Source organism: Monopterus albus, unplaced genomic scaffold (genome assembly GCF_001952655.1).
Source record: "Monopterus albus unplaced genomic scaffold, M_albus_1.0 scaffold276.1, whole genome shotgun sequence".
Taxonomy (NCBI): domain Eukaryota; kingdom Metazoa; phylum Chordata; class Actinopteri; order Synbranchiformes; family Synbranchidae; genus Monopterus; species Monopterus albus.
In genome coordinates, this window is record NW_018128156.1 from 368,624 (window position 1) to 390,465 (window position 21,842).

General features: G+C 39.0%; 1 protein-coding gene across 7 annotated transcripts in view; it reads left to right on the forward strand.

The window, feature by feature from the left end:
• cdk14 (cyclin dependent kinase 14) overlaps window positions 1-21,842 on the forward strand; it is a 330,986-nt gene that overhangs the window by 196,801 nt on the left and 112,343 nt on the right. For 6 of the 7 annotated variants that reach the window (XM_020622244.1, XM_020622243.1, XM_020622245.1 and 3 more), the window contains 2 exons: window positions 9,521-9,584; window positions 18,910-18,958. In XM_020622244.1, the coding sequence (XP_020477900.1) occupies window positions 9,521-9,584; window positions 18,910-18,958 (113 nt within the window). Of the gene's footprint in view, window positions 1-9,520; window positions 9,585-18,909; window positions 18,959-19,173; window positions 19,739-21,842 lie in introns of those variants that run through there. The other variant, XM_020622246.1, reaches the window with a different exon arrangement.

The window sequence follows — 21,842 nt, forward strand, 5'->3', positions numbered from 1 at the left end:
ACAAATTGTGCAGATTCAGTGCCAGTTTGTCTGGGATTACAGTATTAAATGCCGAACTGAAGTCAACAAACAGCATCCTGACATAAGTGTTAGGATGCTCCAGGTGGGACAGGGCTGTGTGTAATGCTATTGAGACAGCATCCTCTGTTGATCGGTTCTCTCTGTAGGCAAACTGATGGCTGTCCAGACCAACAGGGATGATGTCCTTGATGGGCTTTAGAATGATCCTCTCAAAAGCACTTCATAATTACTGGTGTCAGAGCAACAGGGCGGTATGACAGCTAATTTCTTAGGCATAGGCACAATGATGGAGGACTTGAGGCACACAGGGACTGAAGCAAGATGCAGGGACAGGTTAAAAATGTCCAAGAAAACGCCTGCCAGTTGGTCAGCACAAAGCTTCAAAACCCAGTTAAGGTTAGGTCATCACAGCTAAAACAAAAAAAGAAAAAAAAAAAAGTTTATGCAATCAGTGGTCATGGTTAGAAGAAACAATAACTTCTGGTTTTATATTATGTGACATGACTTTCACCTTTGCTTCAGTCACAATTTATGACAGCCGCTAGGGATCACCTATCAATAAAACATAACTGGTTGGGAGTAATAAGGTGCTGGCACAGAAGACTTTATCAGGTGAATTTTTATGGAAGGACAGTCTCTCTTCTGAGTAGTTTATGGTGGTTACACTGTTATAACATGCTATAGGTTTTTATTTTTGTTTTGTGGAAAATTGGTGTGGATTTCTGTGTGCTGAAATTGCTGTATGGAGTTTGTATGTTCTCCCTGTGCCTGCGTGGATTCTCTTTGGGTACTCCGGCTTCCTTCCACAGTCCAAGGACATGCAGCTTAGGTTGATTGGTGACTCTAAATTGCACATAGGAGTGAGTGTGGGTGTGTGTGGTTGCTTGTCTACATTGACTCCAGCCCCCTGTGACCCTCTTTAGGATAAGCGGTATAGATAATGGATGGATGGATAAAAATGATTATTAGGATTTATTATAATAAGTAAAAGACGGGTGATATTCCATAGTTTCATTGTTAACAAACCCTATTTAAAGGCAGAAACCAATCACAACACTTTCCACCCAACTCTAAGCTGTGACTCAGTACCTTAAGCCCATTTTTTTCTTAAAGCAAACTTTACTTCATAATGGAGACCTATCACCTAGTGCAACAGTGTGGCTTGTTAATATGTTTTTAATAGTTTTAATAGTTCAAACAGGATGTTACACATCAGCAGAGTGGTTCAGCCATGGTGCTAGGTTACATGGTGCAAAGGCACATTCCTCTATAGACTATAGAGAGAAGCCTGTTTATTCAGAGTGTATTGCTGCCATGAAGTGTAGGCCAGTACACGTGTGGGCTGATCTTCCCTCGAGAGAGTAAGAGGCTACTGGGGAGATAACTAATGCCATTCCACCAACAGCTGTGGTGTCTGTGACATGAGCATGCATCTCCTGAAACCCCGACAGGATAGCCAGGACTTACTGAACACATTCCACCCGCTTGCAGTGGCTGACAGCTGATCAACCTGGCTCTGGTTCAGATCCCTTTGACCCCTGCTTGGAGGTGACCCCAATCTGCTGGGACTGGGATTTTTGGAGCAGAGGAAGAGATCAAGGCTGAGGTCAGCATCAGTAGGAATGTGGAGGAGGCAAGGGTTGGATAAAGCTGCGACTGGGGCAGTACTGCTACTTATGTTTGAATTAAGAGATTGATATGTGAGGGAACAAATGCAAGTTACACATCTTCACTTCCCCTGAAGTGCATTATAAGAAACAGAATAGCACAAGTATAAAAACTTAACCAGTGTGCTGTGAAAAAGGTCTCACTTTCTTTACTGTTGTATTATAAAATTACAACACTTTAAAATGCAATTTTGTGTATGAAAATGTGTATGAAATTGTCATGAAGCTCCTATCAGCTATCTTGTTCACTGTGACGAAAGCTTGCCTGACCTACTTTCATTGCAGTCAGAATCAAGTCAAGATCTGTCTAATCTCATTGTTATGCTTCTGTCAATATATATATTATTAAAAGTCCCTGTGTGAAGGTCAGACATACTGTTTGCGTCTGACTTGGTGGGTGGTCTGTAACATAGCCGAGGGGTTAAGAGTATGTATATCAAGCAGAACATGCACGCAGAGTTGAGGGTCAGGACCTGTGACCTCAGAGAAACCTGTCTGTGTCAGAACTTTCTCTCTCGGATTGATTTCTCTCTGTGCATCTGCATGTTCTGAGATAATCCCACTCCAATGGATTAGCCCTGTCCTCCTTTCAGCATGCTGTTTTACATGTCTGTTGCTCTGTCTGCACCAGGTTTGGATTTCACAGTTCTAGCTGGGAGGAGCTATTAGTTTTCCATGTAGGTTATGGAAATATTAGACTGTCCTCCCGTGAAAACAGCAGCATCTATCATTTGTGTAAAGTTTGAATATGCCTTAACTTTACATTTAACTGACACTTTGAGCCGCCATGTGATGCATGGCTCTTCGCTGTCAGAATAAGCAAAAGTAGTATAATGTTGTTATTGACTAAGAATACCCATTTTTTTCTTTTGTTCCATTTCCAGTTTTGTCATTTACTGCCTTGTCTCTAAAGCATCACAGATATCAGGTTAAAAAAAGGCTGTGACTGTTTCTGAAAACATTTGATAGTTACTAAATAGTGTGCTACATTTAATGTCCACCATTTATTTTCACAGTTTGAATTCTGTGCGTGTAACTGTGAGGCCCCCACATTCTGCTATATACTGATAGAATTTTGAATGATTGGCTTGTTACAAAACAAGAAGCATACAATCATAATAGCTGTGATATAATGTTGTACTTTTGAATCGAATGCTGTCATGGCATTTGGTGGATGTTATCACACCCAGAGTTATGGTTCACTATGCACCAACTGCACCTAAAATTAGACTCTGTTAGGTGTTTATTATAGACACATGATGCATGCTGTCATTAGGTGATCTCTGTGACCTGAGTAATGATGATATGAGCCAAGGAGGATGTTAGATGATGTAATATAAGTCCATGTTATGAGGAGGTTTGGGTGGGTGGGTCAGAAAACAGGACTTTCCCACAAGAGGCTGGTGGGTTTTGCGTGTGTGTGTTTTATCTTCGTCCAGCAAAAAATAAATAAAATAAAACAAAAAAGTAAAGCAATTTCAATTTATAATTATACTGTATATATGTATACATATAAAACTAAAATAAATGAAATTAATAAATTAGTAAATGATTACAAAAAGAGAGGAAAGAAAAAAGAAAAAGGGGGGCTAGGTTATGTTCTCTTTTAATCTAGTTTGAATGATAGGTATGATATACACAAATGAATAATGAGAACTAAGGACATAGAACCTTGTAAAGGTAGTAATACTAATTGAAATAACAGCCACATTGTCAGTACTCCCAACAGTTATAATAATGAAAGAATAAGATAATAATAATAACAATTATAATAATAATAATAATTAGGCCATTGATTGTCCATGATTCCTGTTGCTTTGCTTCTTGAATTTGTGTGTGTGTGTGTGTGTGTGTGTATTTTGTGAGTTAACCAGTTTGATGTCTGTTGTCACATTTTTTGCTCTATCCCCATTGGTACTGCTGCACCTCTTCTTCTCTCTCTCTCCACGGTCTTCATAAAGTCTCTGACATTCACATCAGCCCCAAATCCTTCCTCCACTCCCTCTCTTCATTACAAATGTAGTCAAATCAAGGCTGACAGTAACTATAAAGTTGTTGTCTACTGTCAATTCATTGTTCTGCAAGTTTTCTGCATATTTAAGTTAAATTAAGCATCATGTTCAGATAGTCGAAGAATATATAGTATTCCAGAAGTTTTTAGATTAACTGACTATGTAATTATATTTGATTTGATTTGATTTATTCTTTCAAGCATGTAAAAACAGTTGATATGACAACACACATAATTTTACACATAATCCAATATCAATTTGCTTATACCTAGTACATGCTTGAATGGAGTAGGAAGAAGTCAGACTTATCCAGTCCTACCCCATGACATCATCTTACATCATTGGTTTGCAAGCAGTATCTAATTCTCTTCTACACCACACAAGTAATATACTAAAGAATTATAACAGAGTGTTAACATTCATACACCACACCCACAATGTTCCATCTGGTTAATCATTAAGCCTGTTCTTGCATACACTTAAGTTATTCCATAGTTTTACCCCACTTATGGAAATACAAAATCTTTTTTTGGTTGTACGTATAGCATGAATTTTTAAATTTAACTGACCCCTTAAATTGTATCCCCCTTCCCTTTCATTAAATAGTTTTTGAATTCCACCAGGTAATAAATTGTTCCTGGCTTTATACATAAACACAGCAGTCTTGTATCCCACTAAATCCAAAAATTTTAACAATTCATTTGAGAATATTTTTTTTTAACTGTAAAAATTATGGGTCACTCATTTCACAACAAAACAAAACACCTGCAAATAGACAAAACACAGGAAAAAGAGAAGATACTGTAATATCATCTTTGAAGAGTACAGTATACCTCATAGAAAAGGTATACACTACATAACTACAGCTAAATAAACTTCATAATTTTTTTATTTAAAAACAACACCCAGGCACTGCTTATCACCTGCTAAGACTGTCCCTACAGTGAAGCTTGGTGGTGGCAGCATCATGCTATGGGGGACTTCTCAGGAGCAGGGACAGGGAAGGATGACTACAGCCAAATACAGAGAGGTCCATGAAGAAGACCTGCTCCAGAGTGCACAGACCTGAGACTGAGGTGACATTTAGCTTTCAGGATGACAGAGACCAGAAGCAAAGAGCCAAAACAGTGCTGATGTGGCTTCAAGACCAGTCTCTGTTTGTCCCTGAGTGGCCTTGCCAAAGTCCAATCTTAAACCCCAGAGGACGTCTGCAGAGAGACCTGAAGATGGAGTTCACAGCCACATCTCATCCAGTCTGACAAAATGTTATAGGATCTTCCACGAAGAATGGGACAAACTGCCCATATGAAGGAGAGATAGAACCAAGAAGAATGGAAGCTGGAACTACTGCCAAAAGGGCTTTTATGAAATCCTGGATTAAAGGTCTGAATACTTTTGTAAATGAGAGATTTCACATTTAGATCTAAAAAAAAATTTTTGCAAACAAAATTTCTTTTCAGTTTGTTATTATGGATTATATAGACTGTAGATTTATGGGCAATACAGGAATTGTATCCATTTTGCAGGAGGGGCTTGAGCCAACCTTAGCTGACTTTGGGCGAGAGGCGGGGTACACCCTGGACAGGTCACCAGTCTGTCACAGGGCTGACATGTAGATAACCAACCACACACACTCACACTCACTCCTAGGGGGAATTTAGAGTCGCCAGTCAACCTAAGCTGCATGTCTTTGGACTGTGGGAAGAAGCCGGAGTACCCGGAGACATCTCACGCAGGCACAGGGAGAACATGCAAACTCCACACAGAAAGGCCCTGGGTCAGCGCAGAACCTTCTTGCTGTAAGGTGACAGTGCTGACCACTGTGCCACCTCACACACACAATTATATCCGTTTAAAATGAAATCGACAACACAATGAAGCATCCAAACAGTGATGGGGTTTGAATACTTTCTCAAGATACTGTATGGATTCCTTTTTAAATCAATGCACAACATTGTTAATGTAAGCACTGTTTCATCTCCCATACAGTCTCAATCTTATCTTTTGCCATTACTGACAGTTTCATCACCTTAGAAATATTGTTTGACATTTCTGACGTTGGTTAAGATCAGATCACGTTTCATAACGAATTTATGCAGGACACCAGGAAACTGCAAACAGTGCCATTACTTTTTTTTTTTGCAACTGTATTGTTATCTTTGAAAACAATAGTAGACAAGAGCTTGGATAATGGAAAACAGTCTTAATAACTAATGCAGCCTTTTGACCCCTTTACTGCAGTTGACTTGATTTGTCTGTAACCAACATCTTGTCACATGTTGAAACACCAAGTTCTTTACTCTCAGAAATAAAGATAAACTAAACTGATAGTGTATAGTGTTTGAACTTTTTAAAATGAAATCCAGTAGCTGAGCTGGTGAATGGGCCTCTCTTTATCCTGCTTGCTGCTAGCGAAGTCCCACCTGGGTCGACCGAATGGTACTTTACTGTCCTCTGGTGCTGGTCTTTGCTATTACATCAACTATGACTAACATTTGTGTCAGTGACAAGCCAGTATGGACATGCATGTGACTTTTTGTACATTCCTTTGGTCACATTTAAATAATGGATTCGCTAATATGCTTTTGTTATGTGATTTATGATTAACATACAAGTGAGAGTGAACTACTTTAGTTAGCAGGAGAGGTGCTCTTCAGAATCAGAATCAGCTTTATTGGCCAGGTGTGACGGACACACGAGGAATTTGACTCTGGCACATCGGCTCTCAATATGCAAACAGTAAACCAGCATAAGGCTGTGTAATATAACAAAATAGCAGTATTAACATCAACAAACAATGCAGAATAAGCAGTATAAACAGACAGTAAACAATGCAGACAACAAGGGAATGTTCACTGAAATCAGATAAATAGGGATAAAAACAGAGTACTTAAGAACTAGAGACCTGTACGAGTCTGTATAATCTGTACAATGTATATATACACAGGTATTGCACTGAGGGTTATTGTCCAGACATACTGTCATTGGTTAAGTGTTCATCAGAGTGACAGCCTGGGGGAAGAAACTGTCCCTGTACCTGGTTGTCTTAGTACACAGTGACCTGTAATGCCGTCCAGAGGGGAGTTCAAACAGGTTGTGTCTGGGGTGTGAGGGGTCAGCAGTGATCTTCTCCACCCTCCTTTTGACCTGTGCGGTGTACAGGTCCTCCATGGAGGGCAGGCTCACACCAGTGACCTTTTCTGCAGTCCTGACTGTCCGCTGACAATGTCCGTCTTTTATCAGCTGTTAAAATTCATGGTAACAGGAAATACTGTCATAGGAATTCAAAGGCTTAAGAAAAGAATAATCCAAAAGCAGCCCGGTTACTCTGCTTTCATTTTACCTGCATTTTTCCCCTTGTCTAACAGTGGTGTAAACAAAAGTCATCTGAAAATAACTGATCTCACCTCCAACCACTGTTTGCACACACCGTCTAAAAGCAGCACTATAAATCAGACAGTTCCCTCAGCAGTTGTACTAGGTGTGTGCTGCGGATCTGGGACAACTGGGCAATCTGGAAACTATTATGCTTCTTAGCTGTGATGGATCATGTAAAAGGCATGCCCGCTGCCTGGATTTTGATGTTGTAATCCAAGGCTGTGTGCGTGAGAGCCAGTATTTCCATGAAAGATATACTTATGACTGTTGCACAAGCGGTGAGACACCTTTGTGCTGCACTCTCAAGTTTGTCATGTAGCAAATCATGGTGTAGAGTCTCTAGCTCTCTCACGCTGCAACACAATCAGAAATGCATCTAAGCAACACTATCTACTGCAAAACACTTGATTCACACTTGTTGCTCTAACTAGAATTCATAAGAATATTGAGCAATATGATAATGCATAAAGGCTTTTGTGTTGTATATTTGAAAACAAAATATTACAAGTGTTAAATAAGCTATACTCACTGTAATTTCAGGTGATATAAATGATAAAACAATTCAATATGCTGTGAGCATGTGATGGTGCGGTTTTCTAGTCATTATTTCTCTTCATCGGTAACAAGTGGTTTGTTATCTTTGAATCCCTCTAGTTAGTTTTGTCAGGATCGGCATGTAAAGCTGCCGATAATGTCAAGGGGTGAACTCAATTATAAAGGCCAGACGAGGTTTATCAGAACACTGTCTCTTTAATAAGAGCACTGGTAACAAATGCAACGATAACACAAAGCAGGATTCTGTTTCAGCAAGTAACACTCAGCTCGATAATACAGTCCATGGTCAGAGCCAGCAAACTTACACAGCCGAGGGATCCACAAAACGAGTCAGAGAGAGGAGTCCGATAGTCAATACACAGAAAAACACGAGCAGAAACAGAGGGCTAGGCAAAACTCTGTGGTCAAAAAGTAATCCAGCGTCAGCACTGGAATCACAGGAACAGGTAAAATGCTGTAAAGTCTGAACAGGAGAACAATCTGGCAGCTTCTTGGTGTGGGGAAGCTGCCTACATGCTGTTGTAAGCAGGTGCAAGTAATGAGAAGCAGGGGAAACTAATGTGGGTGATGAGATAAAGTTCCCGGGAGGCAGGGTGAGCTGGGACAGGAAGTAGTGCCAAAATAAAAGCATGAGACCGAAAGAAGTGGGACAGAATCATGACAAGTTTCTCATGCCAACTACTGTAATATTTGTTTCCAAGGGTGGCTCTGGAAAATATTGGGCGGGGTGGCCTGGCTTAGGCACAGACTCAGAGAGGGATAGCACATTTGAAATATTAAAAGCACATTACACCCCTAGATTTATGAAATGATAAACCATTAATTAGTAAGGATTAAATTGTTTATAATTCTTTTGTTAGCTAACTTTGGCTGTGCTCCTTATTGTGTGGATGCTGTAAAGCATCCATACTATGCTCTCCTGTTTGTTTATTATTATTATGGGATCTTACACCCTTTTTTTGGCACTTTACAAGTCCAGCATACTTTCAGCTATACAGGCCATTGAGGTATCGACGTGTTCAACTCTTCAAAGACATCCCTGCTTGTATTTTTCTTTATGACGTTTATACTTTTTAATTGATTCAGCTTTATTGTTTGCAGTACAAGTCAATGGGAGCTCAAAGTGCTGAGTCAATAACAGTCTTGGAGTGCCATCTGGTGGTCCATAAAATGCAGCTCAATTGGGACATGCCCCTACATAACTCTTCTCTCTGTCTCTCTCCCCCTCCCCTCCCTCTCTCACACACACGTTCACACCTATTTGTTTTACCTCCTTCGTGGGGTCCAACTGGACTATTTTCACATCTTAATAAGTTCAGCATACTTTCAGCTAGAAAAGCCATTCAGGTATCAAAATGTTCAGCTCTTCAAGGCCATCCCTAGTTTATTGCATTTCATCCTTCAGATTATTCAACAAAGAACATTCCATTCCTTCTCATCTTTCAGCTGTTTCAGCAATTGATTTCAGGCATTTTCAGGGCGATCTTTCAGCTTTTATTAGCATCCACACGCATTTTCAACAGGAAATGCATTTCCCTAGTTTACTTCTGACATCGCTGCTGCACAGTTGTTCCCCCCACTGAGGCAACTCCTGCCAAATAGTCAACACAAAGACTGTATGAATGATATAAGAGTAATCTGACAAATACCAATTACCAAAAAAACTGAAAAATGATAGTTGTATTTAATTTTGACTCTAGCATGGGTGAAAATTGGGGTACTCAATCAGATTCTTGGCTCTGCCCATGTTTGTTTCCACCAAACCAGAAATGCACATCAAAGATGGTAAACTCGGTCTTGACACATGCGAAAATTGGTGGAGGTTATAGTCTTATCTTGTTTCAGTTGGTGACTTTCCCCATTTATATTTGTGTGTGTCTTTTTCAGGTCCTCGGCACCCCATCTGAAGACACCTGGCCTGGTGTTAATTCCCTGCCTCACTTTAAATCAGGTGAGGCCTTTTATGTCAAAGTATTACCACATTACAGTTTTAACCCCTCAATAACTTTATTCCTCAATAAAGTGTACAATAATTAGACCAAGGGAAAACGTAGTGCAAGCTAAAGGGTTAGCATGGAGGCTGCTGAGGAGTGAGGGTGAACTCAATTATAAAGCCAGACGAGTGAACGTAAAAACAGCGTCTTTTTAATAAGAGCACTGACAATGAACAAAAAAAACGGTACAAGACATGGTGTAAACATGAAACGCACTTACAGGTCAATAATACAGTCCAGGGTCAGAACCAGCAAACACATACATCCAAGGTATCCAAATGAGATGTCAGAAAGGGAAGTCCGATAAGCCATACACAGAAAATAGTCCGAACAGCGGTCCAAGTTGATCCAAGGTCAAAAACAGGAAATACAGTAAACAAGAGTAATGCTGGAAAGTCTGTCATGGGTAAGAACAATCTGGCAGCTGCCTGGTGAGTCAGCTGCTAACATGGGGTGAAAACAGGTGCAAACAATCTGCTGATTAAAGTAAAAAGTCTGAAGCTGAGGTGAAACAAAAACAGGAAGTAATGTCAAGATAAAAGCACAAGAACAGAAACAGGCGGGACAGAATCATGACAGATAAAATTTATGATAACTGGTTAAGATGGGGCCTACTCTCACTTCTTGCTCTATGGTAGAGTGATAATGAAGTATTAGCATGGAGCAGGGTTACTGTAAAAATAACTTAAATAAGTCGGTTGCAGACCTCCCTCTACCCAACTCTACTAATAAAATGAATCACTGTAAGAACATCACAATCCTCTCAACTCTGACAGCCTTGTGGAAAGTAAACAAAATTTCTAAATCATCACTCGCACCATGTAGATACACTCCAATTTGGTACAACCCTGATTTTCAACTGCATAATAACCCTATTTATTTCCCAGCATGGCAACACAAAGGAATCACTCACTTACATCACCTATTTGAAAATAACCAGTTCATATCATTTAATACACTGATCCAGAAGTACGGAGTTCAGAGAGAACAGTTCCTCCAGTACAATCAGCTAAAATCCATAATTAAATCAAAGATTAGTGTAACCAATAACCCACTACAGCCTTCCCAATTAATTGAAGAAATTATGAAAATTACGTCCTCCAAGAAAATAATATCCAAGCTATATAAACTCATATCAAATATAGACTCAACAATAACAATACCAAAACTCAAATGGGAAAATGATTTAACTCTCCCCCTCAACTCCGACTTCTGGAAAGAAATTTGCAATAACATCTTTTCTATGACCAGCAATGTAAACTTACAACTTATACAATACAAGACCATTTATAGGACCCATATTACAGAAAGTAAAATGTTCAAAATGGGTTTCACTGACACAGACATCTGCTCACAATGCACTCTAGGTTGCACCGACAGTTACTTTCATGCTACTTGGACCTGCCAACTAGTTTATTCCGTCTGGATAGCAGTAACAGAGAAACTCTCCACCACCTTGGGCTGTAGAATCCCTCCTTCTCCATCACTTTGCTTACTCTGTAATATCCTAGAAATCGACCAAAAACCCACTCCTCATTTCTCTAGCTATTGCCAAGAAAACAATCTTTCAAAATTGGAAATCAAAAAATCACTACACATAAACCACTGGACCAACCTTCTGACAGAATACATCACATTAGAGAAAATGGAATCCACTCACAAGAATAGTTTATCAGCTTTTTATGATACATGGAACCAATTTTTAACACATTTCAATTTGAATCAAATACCTGGGGCTGAGGCCATGCACATTCCCACCAACCTCTAGAAATGTAACAAGCTGATTTTTTAATAGTACTGTTATCATCATTATTATTGATAATTTTTTTTTATTTACTTCCCCTCTTTTTCCCTTTCTTGCATTTCATAGACTGCATAAGTTGAAAATACCCACACTTCACACACTACAACCTCGTTAAACACTATATCCACTATTTGTAATGTCATGTAACTGCTGTCTTGTCTCCCATGCTCGGTACTGTTTTGTTAATGTGTTTCTTTGTTTCAATAAAAAAAAAAGAAGCATGGAGCAGGGTTACCAGCAGCATCCTATCATGATACTGTTGATGTTCCCAAAATTTTATTAGTAATTAGACTGAAAAATAGTACTGTATATGTTATATGTCAGATTTTTCTCTGTGGATTTTTACATGCAGAAATATTTAGATTCTCAGGAACCAGTGTCATAATGTATATTAAAATGAACTGAACTCCTGAGCAATAGGCTCCATGCTAGCTATGTTGAATAATACCAGGCTTCAACATGTTTGCTAGCATGTGTACCTGGTAGTCACTTGATTAAATACTTAGTGCTACAGACCATAAAATCAAACAATGGGATAGTCTATCAAAAGCTTACTGTACTGCATTAATGCAGCAGCAGCAGCAATAGTATGTGTGTGCGTGTGTGTGTGCCTGTGGTGGGGGGCACAGCTATTGTCTTTCAGTGCAGCTGTGCCCTCTGGGAGCTCATTAGAGCTTTTTAGAGGGAACATGAATAGTGAGACTGCAGATTAGTGTGAGCTGATGGAGGGAAGAAGAGCTGGAGAGGAGAAGGGACAGGCGAGAATGGACATGAAGATAGTTAGAGAAATGGTGTGGGGCATTGGGGCATCTGAAAGCTCTGTGGCCCAGCCAGCTATCTCCAGTGGCCAATTAGGGTGACTCTCATGGATGTACGCACACAACACATACAAATGTAATCTCTCATCCTGTGGACATGGTTACAGTTGGTTCTTGTTAGCCTCTCACACATTATGTTGAACAGCTGTGCAGCTGTCTGAGCCACACACACGGGCAGCTTTGCCTGGCGCTAGCCTCCAAGTATTGCATCTGCTTTATGACATCTACAGATTTGATGTTATAATGGCTGCACTTTCAACAAACATAGGAAGAATGAGATGTCACCAGAGACGGTCTGGTTAAATTCAACCACATGGTGGTGCTCATAAAGTGCCATACAGCCTCAGTGTACAGTAAACAAGAATGATATAATCATCAGACATTGTGAATGGTTATAATCACACAGAGAAAATGAGGTTTATTAAAAAAAGGGAAAATTATCTGAACCTAAAATTAGGTGAACGTAAAGCGATTAAAATCTGTATGAATGGCCAACTTCAAACAAGATTTAATTGTGTTAATTTAAAACAAATTTAAACAAGTCTTGAAACAGCAGTCTTTTTTGTTTGTTTTTTGTTCTTTACATAAAGTATTTTACTAAGCCTTCATTTTTATTTTTTATTGTCTTTTTTTACTCTGCAGTACACTATATTTCTTTTGGCACCAGTTCCATGGATGTTGCACTACATGTCCTCAAACATAAATGTTTAGAGAGGCTCAGATTTTTTAATTATTTTTTTTATATAACACTTTGCAAGATTCAAGACTGTTTACTAGTAAATAGTTATGTTTCCTGTGCAGCCACACCATACTATACATCACATGTGCATGTGAACAAAATGCACAGATGAACCTCTGTTCGATCCCTCTAACAGAACTACAGTTAGTAATAGGAAAGGTAAAGATGTTAAGAAATTGACACGAATATTAATTAGAGGAATTCAGTGGGTGAATGTTTTCCTCTGTATGCTGAAATAATTTTTGACTTTGAGACATATTGGCTGATAAAAAAGTTTATTTATTACTAATCAGGAATTACCTCTGTGCAATATCCAATATCTTAATTGTCTGAAAAATAAGTCAAAGTTACCTTGGCAGGGGTTGACAGACATTTAAATCCAACACATTACAGAGACCACAGTAAGCAGCAGATGGCAGTGTTGCACCAGTCTGGAAACCTCACTGTGACTGTGGACAGGTTTCCACAGCAGCACTGAGCTCCTCTGTTCTCTTATCCGCTTACTGTACTTTATGTTTCCAGAACATGGTGACTGTCTCTCTTCTGGTTATGATTTGCTACATTTCACCATTACGTTTACATGCATAACACTTTCCGTTATTTTTTCCATCCCTTCCTTTGCAAAACATCACTTCAGTTTGGATCTCAGACATGACAGTGTGGCTTGACCTCAAGAGTTGAGGCACTGCCGATGTTTCACATTTTTGTGGTTCTAACAAGGCTCCAGAGATATTTCTTCACTTCTAGTCACATCTCGTTTTAGCTCTCCCTCCACTCTACTGTCTTTCTGATATGTCACTGTAGGTTAGGCTTTTACACTGCATTCCCACCTAGACCAATCTTTTTTATAAACTGAATCTTCATCACCACTATTTGCTGAAACACGGAGCTGAGTTTCCTTTGATCATTTACATTTCATGGTTTTGTTTTGCAAGTGAACAGAAGACAGAGGAGTATCCAGCCAGTTATGCAGTATAAAGAGTCTGCCTATAATATACAGTACTGTGCAAAAATCATAGGCCACCATTAGTTGTTTTAGCAAGGTTGTAATGATTATTTATAATTAGTGTGAATGCTGAGTTAGCAGCATTCACACTATTGTTTTCCTCTTCTTTATTATTTTGATTTCTTCTGTCTGTTTTTTGGCACCTAGCTCCTCCTGCATACTTTCACCTACAAAAACCATTCAAACATCAAACATGTTCACCTATTTAATGACATTCCTGATTCTATTCAGAATTTTTCTAAACATCATACTTTTTAAAATATTTGGCTTTTTTCAATACATTTTTTCCATTGAAATGAATGAAGAGAATCTTCAAATCATCTTCAGCTTCCCACTCTTTCAGGGCTAACCTGTTCAGCATACATTCAGATACAGACACCATTCAAACTTTAAACAAGTCAGGAGAGTTTCATGGCAGTTTACATGGTATGCTGATTTTGGACATTTCTCAGCCTCTGCATTCATTTGAATGGAGAGAGCTAGAGAGGGGGACATCAGTCGGATGTCTCTGGTCAGTCACAGCAGCAGAGGCTGAAATGTGCTTGTGGTAGAAAGTTAGTGTCAGTAGGTTACAATGCAACTGAATGATGATGGTTATTGATTATAAGACCCCCAGATTATAACTTGGTGTGAATGAGTGATTTTCAAAATAAAAGCCCTCAATTATGGCTGTGGCTCAGGAGGTAGAGCGGGTCGTTTCCTAACCGGCGGATTAGAGGTTCGATTCCCGGCTTGTCCAGTCAACATGTCGAAGTGTCCTTGAGCAAGACACTGAACCCCTAGTTGCTCCCGGTGATGTCACAGGTGTGTGAATGTGTGAGTGTTTGGGAGTGCGAATGGGTGAATGGCCAAATAGTGTGAAAGTGCTTTGAGTGTGCTGTAAAGCATAGAAAGGCGCTATACAAATATAAGACCATTTACCAATTGTAACTTCAGCTTTGCATGAAGGGCAATTCTTCAGCATTCACATGCATTTTCTTCAGGAAATGCATTTGTCTAGCTTTTTCTCAGTTTCTATGTTAAAATATGACAGATAACACAGGAAATATGTACACAATATTAAAAAACAACATTTTCAGAACAAACTGGCTTCTACAATCCAAAGTCATTATTTAGTGTGACCTCCCATTGCACTTAACACAACTTGAATTCTTTTGGGGAGACTGTTGGGGTCTTGAAACCATGACCCTCCAGCATGGTTGACTGAAGGCTGTCAGCATCTCCTGTCAACGATTTGACCAGAACATTTCAAAACTTGACTCATCACTCCATAAGACTCTTTTCCACTGATCTTCAATCTTTGTGAGCTTTTGCATATCTCAGCCTTTTTACCTGTCCCCCTTCTGAAAAAGTGGTTTCTTAGCTTGTTGTCCTTCCACAAAGCCCGTTCCTGATAAGCTTCTATCGAACTGTGGAAAGATCAACTTGGCACCCACATGAAGCTGTCAGATGCTCAGCCAGCTCCTTACTGGATTTCCTCTGGTCTCTCAAAGAAGAAACTGAGAAACCTCTCATCAGATTTTGACAGTTTTTTAAATTTTATCTTATCTCATTTTTGGTCTTTCAGTAATATTTCTTTAAAAATGCTTGAATGCTACTGCTTGAGTATCCAGTTTGTTTGCTGATTTTTTTCATTTTTGTGTTTTTTAATACTGTGTGCATATTTCTATATTTTCTAGTTGTATTCTGATGAAGGGACTGAGAACTAAATATATATAATAACCATAACATTGCTAGAACAACAAATCTAATGGTGGCCTAAGACTTTTGGACAATACATTTTTACAGCAAATCTGTATTTAAAAAGGGTGAAATGTGCTCCAGCCCCCCACAACCCTATTCAGGAATAAGTGGTGTAGATAATTAATGAATGGATGGAAATGTGGGAAACAATTATCATACAGCCTCATGGTGCAGTTTTCCTATCTAGCCTTATATGTAGATAAATCATGTACTGTTGATTAAAGAGGGCGGTCATGTTTTAATCTCATGTAATAATATGCAGTTCACTGTGGTAAACAATGGCAATGAGGTCTAAAGAGGAATGTATATCATTGTACATCACAGACACAGCTGTAGGTTTACAGACTAGCAGAATAGCAACACAATTAGTTTCTTTGCATAAAGCCAGTTTTGATGTTCAGTTCTCCAGTCAGGTGTTCCATATGAGTAAAACGAAGCAAGTATTTCTAAGTATTTAAATGTGAAAATCTTAGCAGTCGTTGGATGTGGACGGGAAAGGTACATATTTTTCTCTAAGCACTTAAAACATTTATTTAAACAACTTTAAATTGTTAATATTAAATTGTATTGTATTAATGGTCTTAAATACAGGAAATTCTTGTATCACTACATTTGTATTGGTTTTTAAAGTGAGAGCATTAAAGACAATATGAAAAAAAAAGCTTGAAAATGGTGTTTCAGTGTAACCTCCACATCCTTCCCTCTGTCTGTTTGTGGGTACTGCGGCTGGCAGCCTTCACCTCTGTCACCCAGAGAGCTGCAGTCAGTTCTGGCCAGCTCTGCACCGAACTGGGTGACAAGAGTCCACTGTTGATTAGAAGGCAGACTGAAGGCTGACGCTGACTGACCCTTGGGCGGTTGGCTAGTAGGATTAGGCTGGCAGTGTGGGAGATGGACCAGCTTGCTGGTTGGCTGGCTAGCTTGTGTGGTAGCCTGTCAACTGGCAGCTCCACCTGACTGTGTGCCCACATGCCACTTTTGGCTGAAACAATGACCCTCATACACTCACGGCATAACAAACATAGCTGTGGAAATATGGAGACTGTTTCACCATCAAAATCCTCTAAAAAAATATGACAATTTAATGTGGTCAGGCTCTGCAGCAGAAGTGCATAGCTCATACAGTACGACTGAAGAGCATATCTGAATTTCTATCAGCCTCTCATCAATTTGGAAAGCTAATACACAAAGCAATACTGACTGCAATACAATTTCAAATATTTCAGTTGTCTACCTCATTGCCATTTTTAGAAATAACTGCAGTAAGCACAGGCAAGAATAGATGTTGATCACAGAAGACATTTTATTATGTCAAATCAGGAAAACCACTGACGTTGTCTGAAAAAACTTAGAAAAAAATCAACTGGACTTGGTTTTAGGTAGAAGACGTTTCACTTCTCAGCCAAGCGGCTTCATCAGTTCAGTCCAACTGGTGGTGAGCAGGAGATATTTATCCCCCTGGGTGGTGTTCCAGTCCTTTGACGGCCAACAATGTCTTCTAACGACTGATATGTTGTGGTTCTAGTCTTTGGTAGCCAACAATGTCCCCTAATGACCGAGCCATTATAGCCCGGTATCGGTGAGCGTTGTTACCTGTCTTTGAACCCTCATATGTGGACCGACACCTACTGTCCTGGTGTGACATCTTTAGGGTGGGAATATTTGGGCAGAGATTTGGGCAGACACCACCCAGGGGGATAACTATCTCCTGCTCAACACCAGTCAGACAGAACTGATGAAGCCTCTTGGATGAGAGGCGAAACATCTTCTACCTAAAACCAAGTCCAGTTGATTTTTTTCTACATTTTTCAGCTTACTATGACCTGGATGACTGCGAATCTGCATGGACACTGATGTTGTCACTTGTATTAAATACGCCGCACTCCTTTAAAATGATCCAGCACACTGGTGTTACTTACTTGGCTTTTTAAATGGAACAGCACACCATTAATGTTATAAGTTACACCTGTTAAAATACCTGCTGTTTGATGAAACTCCACATTTTTATTTTACTTGAGGAACAGGTCTGCTTTTATTATTTATTTATTTCGATTTTCACCAAAAATAGCTAACCTTTCCTCCCTAGTTTTAGTTTTGCCTTAGCCATTTTGTGAGACTGTCTGATTATAGTTAAGAAAAAGAGGAAGTTTTGAACAGATTATACTTATATTGATATTAAAAACGAATGTGGTTGAGATCACACTGATCTTTGGTACAAGTGGGGATGAGGTAGACTTTTTTTGTAGAGTAAGTCCAAGTCCTTCCAAGAAGTTCCCATTTTATGAGTTGTACCATAAATGTTAAAATAAAAGCAGTAATCAAATGATAAAGTGCCAAAACATTCTCCAGTAGTGGCCAGCACAAACAAATAAAAGCCAAGTGCTACAGTAGTAGAGACTTTGGTAGAAAGTCTGAGGAGCAGGAGAATTACCTGTACAGTATGGACTCATATGTTTTCAAAGAGCTAAGTCCATCAGTGCGATAGCTTTATGACATATTTAACAGACAGTTTTAGTTTTCAGTAGTACTGCTCATTTTTCTATTATACCTTTACTGTTTTCTAGTGATTTTATGTTACTGTCAGTCAAATACTTCCTACGGATTTAAAAGTCCTAGAACAATGGAAGGGATATGCCAGACCGCTGTAAAGCTTTTAATGTGAGAAATTTGAACTGACATTTATTGACAGTGGTTAATCCACTGTCAGTGATTAGAACAAAATGGCTAAAGGGAATGAAGAGAATATAGTTAGCAAACTGAACAGACTGAAATTTACATTAACAATAAATGAAAACAGAAGTAGACTAGAAACCAGGGAAGCTTATTACTAAAATATGATGCTCATAAAACAGAAATTTAGCCTCTTAGCAATCCTGTCTCAAATAAATGCATGGTTTTCTCTGTAACTGAGGTAAATATAGGCCCTGATGCCATTTGAAAATTGTACACTCTTGACAGTGTCATAAGATATGTGTCTTTGCAGTTAATAAATGCAGCCTTCATTTGTCTAATTTGACTAATGATTTGAATAATTTGGTTTGGCATGGCTGCTACAGTTAGCTGTTCTGTTTAAAGGTGCTGTGTGGAACTTTAATGTGATAAGATAAATGTACATTAAACAGATGACAAGATGACAGGTCTTAGTTGTTTCTTTGTTGTCTTCTCATTACAGACCGCTTTACAGTGTATAGCGCTAAGAAGCTCAGACAAGCGTGGAATAAGTAAGTTCATATAAACGTTTTTGCATCTCTCTCCCTCTCTCTCTGTGTCTGTAACTGACTCTGCATATATTGGTACAGTGTTATGTCATATTATGCTTAATCCTGCCTTAAAGAGAAGTTCTCATGGCCAGTGAAGACACTTTTGGTGCAGTCCACACACTGTTGACACACTTTATGCAGCTGACTCGACCTTCCTCTACTTTCCATTCTTCCAGCAGCATACACACATGTGACTCTACTCTGGGACACATATGGCAGGAAAAGGGCATGGTGGCACAGTTGGGGCTTCTCCCAGATGTGTGCCACAGTTTACCCCAGGCATACATCTGGATAGAGAGAGTGGTATGTCTCTTTTCAACAAGGACTTTTAAAGCAGCTCCATGTAACTGATTTACGTACAATTCAGCTATCACCACTACAGGGAAGATCCATCTCTTCTAATAAAAGCCCTCATCACATAGCCGTAAACACCAGACAATCTGCTTTGCGTGTAATCTTTGAAGTAAAATTTTCACCACAAGTTACTGGCTGTAATGTGCTAAACACTGTATCTGAACTTGCATCTCAGTCATTTGCGGTTGTATTTTTTTTGGTGTCCCTGGTCAAGACTGACAATGGTTCAAGTGCCTGAGATTTTTGATAATATCTTAGATGTATTTTCTTCAGTGCAATTGTTTCATTGGTGTATCTGAATGAAAGTGCATGTGCACTGGTTAACTTAGCTATGTCGAACAATGAAAACACTGTAATTAGTTCTACAAGCCAGATAACATAACTATAGTGACACAGTAGGGTGCATTAGCTATGATAAGACATTTTTCTTTCACACTACACTGTACAAAGACTTGTGTATTAAATGACTATGTAACCTACCAGTGTACTGATTTATGTACATACAGTACTGCATAATGACATCAGTCCAACATCAACAAATTCACCAGGCAAGTCTGAAATGCCACTTGTTCCAGTGTAACTATTTAGTTTGGAACTTCTGCTCCTGATGTTAAGGCTAGTAGTAGTAGTAGCAGTAGTAGGACCTAACACCCTGACTTCAGTGGATTAAACTGAGTAATGTACTGTTATGTAACTGATTAATGAATAGAATATTTAGCCCAATCCTGTGTGAGACGTGTCATGGATACAGGTCCCAAAATAAAATATATACAGTAAGTTTAGTGTAAAAAAAAAAAAACCACTACATTGTCCAGTAGATGGAAGGCATATTATGCTGGGTTAACATGCTAGGATGCCCATAAGTACAAAAATTAACTACTGGACCCCTGCTTAAGGAAAACTTTTATTTGTTCATTTATTGTTTTAGGTCTGGCCTTCAATTCTGCCAGTTATGATAATGCTGTACTCACTAAAATCATTTGTAAACTTACTAAAAATGGGTTTACAGGTTATAAACAAACCCTTATCTTAGAGAAGGTATTTGTAGCTCACATTGAATGTGAGCATCCCTGTAATGCTGCTAATGAAAACAATTGCACAGAACTCTAAAGATGGGCAGTTACAGCAAGAACAATAAGACAACCTGCCTGAATACGGAAGCTAAACTAAACTAAACTAAACTAAACTAAACTAAACTAAACTAAAATAAAACATGCAATAAATGTAATCCTTTCTATGAAAATCTCAATAACTGATTGTGAATTTTAACCACAACTGAATAGTGTTGATGTTGAAATTTAAATACCAGTGAATTTATATCTAATTTTCATCTTGTATATCTGAATTTATGTAGTCCTTAAGAAGCCTAATCTTGACCCCACTCTTCTGTCCAATTTCCGCCCAATTTCTCTTCTGCTGTTTTTATCCAAGAGTTTATAAAAAATTGTCTTTTTGCAGCTACAGTCTCATTTGGAATGCCTGGATGTTGTTGAAAAATTCCAATCAGGTTTTAGGCTTTGTCATAGCACTGAAGCTGCATTATTGAAGGTCCATAATGATATTACTCTGGCTCTCAACGCCAAGCACCCCGTTATTCTAGTTCTCCTTGATCTATCGGCAGCGTTTGATACTGTAGATCATGCAGTTCTTCTCTCCCATCTGGAACATTACGTCGGCCTGAGAGGCGCAGTCCTAAATTGGTTTACTTCTTTCCTGATGAATAGGACCTTTTCTGTCGTTATTGACAACTATTCCTCCACTATAGCCCCTCTTTCTTCCGGCATCCCCCAAAGCTCAGTTTTCACCCCGTTACTCTTCTCTTTATATATGTCTGTAGATCATGCAGTTCTTCTCTCCCATCTGGAACATTACGTCGGCCTGAGAGGCGCAGTCCTAAATTGGTTTACTTCTTTCCTGATGAATAGGACCTTTTCTGTCGTTATTGACAACTATTCCTCCACTATAGCCCCTCTTTCTTCCGGCATCCCCCAAAGCTCAGTTTTCACCCCGTTACTCTTCTCTTTATATATGTCTCCACTTGGTTCAATCATTTCGCAGCACAATATTCACTTTCATTTTTATGTGGACAAAGTTCAGATTTACTTGCTGCTGATCCAATGTGATTCGAATGCCCTCATCCTGTTGCAAAACTGCTTCCGTGATATTAAACATTGGCTATCACAGAATTTCCTCCACTTAAATGAAAGACTGAATACATCGTTTTTTGTCCTGACTCTGTTTCTGTACCTAATTTAGGCACCTCAGCCCCATCATTCACTGATACTGTGAAAAACCTAGGAGTACTATTTGATTTGATTTGATTTATTCTTTCAAGCATATACAACAGTTGATATAACAACACACATTTTTACACACAATCCAATATCAATTTGCTTATACCTAGTACATGCTTGAATGGAGTAGGAAGAAGTCAGACTTATCCAGTCCTACCCCATGACATCATCTTACCATCATTGGTTTGCAAGCAGTA